The sequence below is a fragment of the Oncorhynchus masou genome, chromosome 29, assembly GCF_036934945.1.
Source record: "Oncorhynchus masou masou isolate Uvic2021 chromosome 29, UVic_Omas_1.1, whole genome shotgun sequence".
NCBI lineage: Eukaryota > Metazoa > Chordata > Actinopteri > Salmoniformes > Salmonidae > Oncorhynchus > Oncorhynchus masou.
The window spans coordinates 20,719,883-20,729,570 of NC_088240.1; the positions used below are offsets into that span (position 1 = coordinate 20,719,883).

A 9,688-nucleotide genomic window follows, 5' to 3' on the forward strand; every position below is an offset into this window, starting at 1 on the left:
TGACTCGGAAGTGATTTTCAAACACAATTCCCATTGGTCAATTGAACGTTTCAAGAAGTTCAAACGCATTTTTACTTTTGGACGAATTTGATCATTATCTTAAACTTTTCTTGATAATGGAGATTGTACTATGCAATACCCACGGTAAATGTGTTTATTTTTGCATTGACATAGTCAAAGTGTTGCATTATCATAATGATTATATTGTTATTCGTGCCTGCTGAAACTAGGTGCTTTTCTGAAACGTATGCTAGCTTGTTATTGTAGCCATCTAACGTTAGCAGGTTGGGAACATAGCTCAATGGTGTTTTCTTTATCTCTTGAGACAGAATATGATGCTAGCCACCTGCCTAATAATAATATTAACATAATTGAGCCATCATATCAACCAATAGGGGGGTGATAACGTTAGTAATGCAAGGACGTGTTTTACTGAATATGAACTCATGTTTTCATCTATTTGACTTGTATTTACACTAACCAGGCAGCACATGCATGCTGAAGACGGGAGTGAAAGAAGGGCCAAATAAGGGTAAAAGCTTCTACTTGTGCGGGGAGCGTCAACTGGGGTCTCCCTGTGATTTCACCAAAGTGGCAGGGTAGGTGGTTCTCTCATGTCAGTTCATTAATGCATGTTTCTCTTTTCATGAAGAGCACTAGCTCTATCCTAACTAGTATCTGACCGTGGCATTCTCAAAAGCCATCTAACGAAGTACAGGACTTATGCAATAGTCATTTACTGATATGACTGATCTGTTTTATGGCTTTCATTAGGATCCCGGCCTCACACTGCCTGCTTCATGAGGATTCTATGGTGGAACTCCAGACTCTCATCCGCAGTCAGAAGCAGCAGGGCTACAGGTCTGTCTGTGTGCATGTGTGTGGATGCTTCCTCTAACTCTAGCTATGATCAATGGTTTGTGTTCAGGTGCATTATCATACTCTGTCTCACTCTCTTTTCTCTTCTCAGGTTGTACTACCGGTGTGTTTTGGGGAAGAACGCAGGTCAGAGGTGGTGTGGCAATGTTCCCTGGACAGCGGTAAGCACCTCCTAACTACTGGTAATGATGAAAATACAGTATACATTGCTTAAGTAATAGCCTATTACTGTCATGGCAAGCACTCGTTGAATGTGTTTCAAAATGGCTGACTAGTGCTCCACCCCTGCAGCCAGAGGCAGAGAAATGCAGCCCACTGTCTGACAGACAGCTGCAGCCCTCCAGCCTGCCCCCAGAGAGAAATCCATTCAAGGCCCCAGGCAAGACTGACCAGACGTCAGAGTGGAGGAGACTCCAAGATGGGGGGAGACTGGAGGATGAGAGCAAAGGAAAGAATGAGAAAGGTGGAGAGAAGGAGAGGCTTCACAAGAGTGTAGGTAAAGAAAGCGAACACGGTCGAGGTATGGAGGAGGAGGAGGAGAGGGGGATGTTAAGTTCCTCGGAGTCTTGGAGAGATAAACAGCTTCCAGCAGGGATGAAGATAAAGAAGAGAGTATCAGGCGAGGAGAATAAGGAAAGTTCTGAAACATCACCTGAGGAAAAGGAAAAGACTGTCAAGGAGATGAAAGACAAAAACAAGAACTCAAACAAAGACAGCCAGAGAGAGGCTGAGACAAGCAACAACTCTAGCCCGAAACCCCAGGATACAGAGGACCCACACAAAGCCTCAAAGGGTCGTCATGGATACTACCCACGAGAGTCACCAACCAATAGCCTAAAAGAGTCTGGAAAGCATGCTGGGAAAAAGCCAAGCACAGATAGGAAGAAGAGCAACCCCTCCAACCCAAATGGCACTACCTCTAAAGATGCCCAAGCACCTAAGAGCACAGAGAAGACCAAAACCCCAATCCCACAATCTGATAAACCAGCGCAGCGACTTTCCACTCCAACAACTGAACAGGATAAGGAGGTCGAGAAAATGACTGCTTCATCATCACAGCAGAACCAGGACAAGTCCCATTGTGGGAACCAATTTGGAGAGTGGCGTTGTGATGAAGATGATGATGATGATGTCCAGTTTGTGTCAGTTCAGCCAGGTACACAGACGACGACTCTAGTACCAGTGCCCCTGGTCCAGAAAGCCCTGACATCCTTCCCAGGGTTCCAGCCTGCCTCTCAGGTCAAAGGTCAGCGGGAGGACCCCAGGGCCCTACACAGCCAGCTCACTGCTCAGCTCAAACAGAAGAAGGTAAGGGACGTGTGTGTGTGTGTGTGTGTGTGTGTGTGTGTGTGTCAGAATGTACACTGAAATAAATAGTTAATATTTAACTCTCCTTCCATTTCTCAGGCCACTCTGTCGGTGGTGAATATGTCTGCTCTGCCCGATAAAGGGGAGAGGTTGAAGAGTCAGGTCAAAGACCTGGAGGAGGCTCTGGAGTCTCTCTGCCTGACCACTTCCACTGAGCCAGGTAAGACCCTAGCAGGATACTGGACTGTTTGGCTAACCACAACATTGCCTACTGTATTGTCATTGTAGGTACTTCAAGCACAAACTCAATTTAATGTTCTGTTTTTAGAGCCTCAGGGTGACGAAGGTAATGCCAAACCAAAGCCCACTCCCAGCCAGTACAACCCATTTAGCTGCCCGGGAGGCACCGTCCTACTGCCCATTGCTCCTGCCCCCCTCCAGTACCAGGCCTCCACCAGCTCAATGGGGCTGCAGCTCAGCCAGGGATACACTCAGATGTATGGAGGTATGGAACAGGGCTACACACACACTTGGTATTCTTATAACCTGCTTTAGTCAGATATAGTCGTATCTCCGTGATCACCGTCAGTAAACCCTCTGTCTTTCCCTGATTGTCCAGTGAACCCCCAGAGCCAAGCGTTCTATGGAGGCAGGATGACAGACAACCGTCTGCTAGCGGTGAAGAACGCCACCTCTGAGGCCATTGACCACCTCCACAGCTCCCTGGAGTCCTGCCCCGACCCCAATGCTGAGGTTACGGACCCGAAAGGCATCAAGGCAAGACCTCCTTGTACACTACTCAATGCCTCAACCCTTCTAAAGCTCATACTGTACACACTGTTGTCTATGGATATGGTACCCTAATCTACTGTGGTGTTGTGGTCGTTCTCATTGGTCAGGTGCCTCTACTGGCCCATCAGAGACGAGCCCTGGCCTGGCTGCTGTGGAGAGAGACCCAGAAACCCTGTGGAGGGATCCTGGGTAAGGTCAACCAGCCTGTCTGTAGTTGCTTTGATTGCAGCAGTCCCAGGGGTTTTGTAAGGAGTTGAATGGCCAGAGTATTTCAAAAACCTACAGAAAATGCATTAACAACATTTCTCCCCTAATCCTCAGCTGATGACATGGGCCTGGGGAAAACCCTCACCATGATCGCTCTCATTCTGGCCCAGAAGAAGAAGAAAAAGGAGGAGGAGAAAGACACTAAATTGGAAGGCTGGATCTCCAAAAATGGTAATATCAAATGGCAACTTCTCATGTAATTATTAACTTGTATTATGATATATTTGGTAATGTATGTGAACAATGTGTATATATAATGTATGTAGTAACTTGTGTATGATATATTTGTTATACCCTGTATTGTGTTCCAGACTCTAGCCTGGTAGTGTCTCAGGGCACTTTGATCATCTGCCCTGCCTCTTTGGTTCATCACTGGAAGAAGGAGATCGAGAGACACGTCAAGAGCAGCCGACTCAGTATCTACCTGTACCACGGGCCCAACCGCCAGAAGAACGCCAATGTGTAAGAGACACACACACACCTGAGTCATCTGTTTCCCTGAGTTTAACACACTTGTGTCACCTGAAAGACTATCAAGTGTACAGGTTGCTTTTGACACGTGTTTTATTTGTTTTCTATCTCCTGCTCTCTGATAGTCTGGCTGAGCATGATGTGGTGGTGACCACCTACAGCCTTGTCTCCAAGGAGATCCCAGTCCCGAAGGACGATGCAGAGAAACCTAGCAAGGACCCTGAGAATGTGGTAAGAATAAACACAGAGAGAGAAACGGTGTGTAATGTATTGATGGTGCTAATGATGCTACAACATTGTCCCCTCGCTCCCTTTCCCCAGCCATCAGCCCTCCCTCCTCTGCTGCGGGTGGCCTGGGCCCGCATTGTGCTGGACGAGGCCCACAACATCAAGAATCCCAAGGTGCAGACCTCCTTGGCTGTGTGTAAGCTGAGGGCCAAGGCCAGGTGGGCTGTTACCGGGACCCCCATCCAGAACAACCTACTTGATATGTACGCCCTGCTCAAGTAAGTCCATCAATATCTTACTCTACCCTTATATTACACATATCATACCACATGTCCAGTAACAATACACCCCCCCCTCCCCCAAAACCACAGAATCTTCTGCTAAAGTCTTTGCCTGTGTTTGTCAGGTTTCTGCGCTGCGCCCCATTTGATGAGTTCAAGCTTTGGAAAACCCAGGTAGACAACGGCTCTAAGAGAGGAGGAGAGCGACTTAACATTCTGACCAGAACTCTGCTGCTCCGACGCACCAAAGACCAGATGGACTCTACTGGAAAACCTCTGGTACATGACACACAGACACACACACACATTAGCATATGTGGATTATTAGCTGATTTGATTTCCTTCTTAATTTTCCAGGTGAATCTGCCAGATCGGACCTGTGAGGTGCATCGCCTGAAGCTGTCTGAAGAGGAGCAGTCTGTTTACGATGTGGTGTTTGCACAGTCCAGGTAACAACTATGTCTGATTGGTATCTGAAACTTCCCTCTCTGGGTCTACGGCTTAATGACTGATTCTTTAAACTTTTTCTCCTAGGTCCACTCTGCAGAACTATCTGAAGAGACATGAGGGAGACAATGGTAAAAAGGGAGACGACTGCAATCCCTTCGACAAGGGTAAGGGAGGTAAACTTTCTGTTAAAAAATAATACTACTAATAATAATCTGTTTGAATTCATGTGTCTTTTTCTCCAGAGGCGCATGAATTTGGACAGGATACCAATGTGACACCTTAGTGTCTGTCTCTCCCCCCCCCCCCCCAGTGGCTCGTGAGTTTGGAGTGTCCCAGGCGGACTCTGTATCCTCCTCCCAGCAGACCCAGGGCCCCACCAGCACTGTTCACATCCTGTCTCTATTGCTCCGACTCAGACAGAGCTGCTGCCATCTGTCTCTGTTGAAGAAGGTACAAACACACTTCTCCCTTTAAAAAACAAAACTATTTTTAACCTTTTATTTAACTATGCAAGTCAGTTAAGAACACATTCTTATTTACAATGATGGCCTACCCGAGCCAAACCCTAACGACGCTGGGCTAATTGTGCGCCGCCCTGTGGGACTACCAATCATGGCCGGTTGTGATACAGCCTGGAATCGAACCAGGGTCTGTAGTGGGGCCTCTAGCACTGAGATGCAGTGCCTTAGAGCGCTGCGCCAATCAGGAGCCAGACCTGTGGAGAGGGCCTGACCTGCGCTCCTCTCTTTTTTTCTTTATCTCTGGGGTCTATGGAACAGGCATCTGTTTGGTTTTTACCTGCTGCTCTTCTCTTTGTGTCTTGCTCCACAGACTATGGGTAAGTTTGGTCTGTATTTACCTGGCGTTTTCTTTGTGTGTCTTCTTCAAAGACCCTGGATCCGTCTGAGCTGCAGGGGGATGGGATCTCTCTCTCCCTTGAGGAGCAGCTCAATGCCCTGTGCCTCTCCTCCGAGCCCTCGGGCCCCGACCCCAAAGCCACCGTGTCCCTCAATGGGAGCCGATTCGCCTCCGATCTCTTTGAGGACACCCACGAGAGCACCAAGGTGACGTCAACTGCCTCCATGTATACTAAAATGTTTCTGTTTTTATACGGCTATCTGGTGCATCTATATACGCTACTACCTGCTTGATTCTCTTAATGTTCTTGTTGTTTCAGATCGCTGCCATTCTCACAGAGCTGAAGGATATCAGGCAGCAGAGTGAGGCTCAGAAAAGGTAATTCCACACACCTAAATGTAACCCATTCAGACTACAAATGTTTGGTGTCATCTGGATGATGTAGTCCTGGCAGACAGATGTAGAGGAGTTTGATAGACAACTAAAGTCCATGACAAATAAAGGATTATTGGTAATAGAACATGTTTTCCTCATAGTAGGGTGGGGTATGCAAAATGGGTGAACTTTGAGCACCTCTATCTCTAGAATTTGGGTTCAAAAAATATTTTTCTGACCACTTCTACCATGGGCAAACACGTCTGGAAGGCTTCGTTCAAATCTAAAGGGGTGCAGTCAGAAAGTGATTGAATGCATGTGTCGTTATGTTGCATTTTGATTGTACAGTAATCGTATACGATAATCATCCATTGTCTGTCTGTCAGTGTGATAGTGTCCCAGTGGACCAGCATGCTTCACATCGTGGCCGTTCACCTGAAGAGAATGGGCCTGAGCTTTGCTGTCATCGACGGCACTGTCAACCCCAAACGCCGCATGGACCTGGTCGAAGAGTTCAACACCAACCCTAAAGGACCACAGGTATCGTATGGACAACCGTGACCATAAAATATTGATATGCTCTACCTATTTTCAGCTTTGGATCCAGTGTAGTTGGTAGAGTTTAGACAAGGTGTGTTTCTAGGTGATGCTTGTGTCTCTGTGTGCTGGAGGAGTGGGCATTAACCTTATTGGAGGGAATCACCTCTTCCTCATGGACATGCACTGGTGAGACTCACAACACACACACCCATCCACCACTACCACATGAGTGTTCTTTATTGATTTATACTGTGGTTCTGACAGGAACCCAGCTCTAGAGGACCAGGCCTGTGACCGCATCTACAGAGTGGGTCAGCACCGAGACGTCACCATCCACAGGTAAGCGCATGCTTGGGTGCAGAGATACTGTAGGAGAATATCACTGACATATTTTGAGGTTGTGCCCTGTTGGATAAAGACATTGTATGAATCTGATTGCTGATGTGAGTGCTTACACAGAGCACGTGTGTCCCTATCCCTGCAGGTTTGTGTGTGAGGGCACAGTGGAGGATAAGATCTCCATTCTGCAGGAGAAAAAGAAGGATCTCGCACAGAAGGTGCTGTCAGGGACTGGAGCCTCCTTCACCAAGCTCTCCCTGGCTGACCTCAGGGTCATCTTTGGGGTCTGACGACCAGGAAGTAAGGGTGGTGGGGGCAGCCAGACTGAGGACCAGGTAGTAGCGGGGCCAGCCATACTTAAACAATTAGGTTTGCTAGATTTATGTTGTGTATGAATCTGGTTGATAACCCCCTTTGCTCTTGTTGGTTACTGCGCACAACAGTACATATTGGCACATAATGTGGCTAATGTGGTTGGCTTGAATGCTTTGCTGCTACTTTTCTCCATATGGTCTTCTGGCAGGTTGCAGAGCCTCAGGCCTACTAGCTGTGTACTGTTGTATTTCCCATATCCAGTACTCTGTTTCACACTATTCCATGTGTTACGGCAACGACCTTGTTTCTCCTGGTCAGGTCACATGGTCTTTTCATTGAATACATTTTAAGTGTAATTTATAAGACTGACTTATCTCTGCTGGGTCATGTTATTTCTAATCCTAAATACTTTTACCGCTTATGCTGTGTTTGATTATTAGGTCTTCCTCAAGGCTGTTGGATGTTTTTTAATAAAATATTATTTATTACAGTTGATCAAGCCGCTTATTCTGAGAATGAGAAGTTGCATGAATTCCGTAAGAACAATCACTGCAGTGGGTGAAAATATGTTTGATTTTGGATTAATAATGAAATCTACATAAACAAAGAGTTTCTGTTTAACAGAAAAAGCTCCCTAAATTACCCAGGGTCTTCATAAGTGGTAAAAAGTGGCAAATAGCAGATAATGATCCATCTGACCGTTGATAACCAAGTATTGTCATGAGTAATAAAGACAATACAGTCAGTAATCATACAATGTACAGCCAGATGTATTACAAAAGTGGGTGTTATGTTGTTTGTGAAAGTATTCTGGTTAAAACCATACCCAGTTCAGAGTTTTTCAAACGTGAGATGATGGAATGATTGTCCCACTGAGAGAAAGTCCCTAAACCACCAGTCACATGGTTTAGAATAAAACTCAGGCAAGTACATACAGGGAGGGGTTATGGAGTAATGTTAATACCAATATAAATATACACATTGCTTAAGCTAAAATGTTCAGTAGCATTAGGCTACAGGCAATATTAATCAATTTGCTGATGTTAAGCTGTGTAGATTCTTATGCTTAATTTTAGGAGTTGCCTTTTTCTATGGAGGTTGCTGATGGATATTGTTAATGCTCAACCACATTGCAAAATCAGTGGTTATTCACAACCAATCTCTTCTACTGGCAAATACATTTTGTAAGGAAACTTGATATGCTAATAATGTAATTGACTAATTTATCCTTGTGATGAGAAAACATTCCTCTTCTGTCCTTTCAGTAGAGGAGTCTTCCGGGAGGTTCTGTCCCATCATAACAGTTCTCCTGATCAGTCGAATGTTGATTCATCTGAACATCCATGTTGATCTTGATGCTCCAAGCCTCCAATCTGAGGTCCTCCATGAATGCTTTCTTCACTCTGAGTTTGTCCACTTTGAGGTCGTCCACTCTGTGTGTGGGCGACATTAGACTGTGAGCGTTCTGATTCTAGTTCATGCATTGCTCTCTCCTCTTCCTCCTTTGTCTTTTTGTCTTCAGCCTTTTCATAGTACACATCATACAGATATTCCCGATATGACTTGCCTCTGGATGTTCCACAAACCCACAGAGCCAAGATAACTGTCAAAAGAGTCAATCCTAATGTCTGAAAGTAATGAGGATATTTGTGATTAGAAAATTATTTCCCATAATAAGTACATTCATTAAATAGGTTACTTACCCGAGAACACATTACTTGGAAACGGAATGTTGCTGCTTCTTTTGTCTAGTCTTTTTGATCTTTGCATGATAGTTGCTCTTTGGGGTTTGTGGATCGGAGACACACAAACCAGTCTTCATCAATGAGCGCTGTTATTACCCATAAAAGTCCAGCTGAAAATGACCTCAAGAAAAACATGCAACAATGAACAAAACTGCATTCCCCCTTACAGATTTTCATGCACTGTGGGTCCATCATCATCAGGACAAAACACAGTATAAGGCAAGGCCACGCCATATAAACTATGCAAGCTATTTTGTTATAATACGGCTGACAAGGACAGGTGAAGTCCAGTTTGAAAATGTACTGGATAATTATGAAAAAGGCAACAATGGCAAAGCACTGTAGCCTGTAGCAAACAACTTCATCAAGAATTCATAGTTTAGAGCTGGGTGATTGGCATGTGCTGGCATATCAGCTCAAATAAGAACACCTCCCCTTGGTCATAATGATGTATGGAGTGGTGCTCTGTGATTGTATCATGTGCTGGTTGTCTTTTTATAACTATCTTAAAAAGGTGGGGTTACTGAGGTAAGGTGTCATATTTCCCCTTATGGAAACTGCCCTAAGACATTTTGATACAGCCCACAGGTTTCACCTACTTGTTGCCAGTGATATGCATTCTTCTCACCTGAAGTATGTTTGTTAGTGTGCATCCCATCCAGATTCATTTCAATGTTTTTGTGTTTTTACAGAGCAACACTCTTTTACTTTCTTTTTGAATGCTTGATTAACTTTTCTCTGTTTTTATCGTGAAATATGACATCACACAACAAATGGCCAATCCCAACTAACTGCAGTTGAGAACATTAAAAGTACATACCCTATGCATAGTGCAAGTGA

General features: G+C 45.1%; 1 protein-coding gene across 4 annotated transcripts; it reads left to right on the top strand.

Moving 5' to 3' along the window:
- Window positions 1–35: 35 nt before the first annotated feature.
- On the top strand, window positions 36–9,688 carry ttf2 (transcription termination factor, RNA polymerase II). 4 transcript variants are annotated; one of them, XM_064944230.1, is made up of 24 exons: window positions 36–144; window positions 485–599; window positions 775–861; window positions 971–1,040; window positions 1,171–2,187; window positions 2,287–2,407; window positions 2,516–2,692; window positions 2,807–2,964; window positions 3,087–3,168; window positions 3,301–3,417; window positions 3,558–3,708; window positions 3,843–3,948; window positions 4,039–4,223; window positions 4,352–4,505; window positions 4,584–4,675; window positions 4,761–4,849; window positions 4,987–5,126; window positions 5,567–5,740; window positions 5,854–5,912; window positions 6,296–6,449; window positions 6,553–6,635; window positions 6,714–6,788; window positions 6,934–7,123; window positions 8,369–9,688. In XM_064944230.1, the coding sequence occupies exons 1-23, from the start codon at window positions 117–119 to the stop codon at window positions 7,076–7,078; spliced, it is 3,579 nt and encodes a 1,192-aa protein (XP_064800302.1). In that variant the 5' UTR covers window positions 36–116; the 3' UTR covers window positions 7,079–7,123; window positions 8,369–9,688. The 4 variants fall into 4 exon arrangements, with proteins under 4 accessions (XP_064800302.1, XP_064800303.1, XP_064800301.1 ...); XM_064944231.1 differs by having other exon boundaries at window positions 6,934–7,088; XM_064944229.1 differs by having other exon boundaries at window positions 6,934–9,688.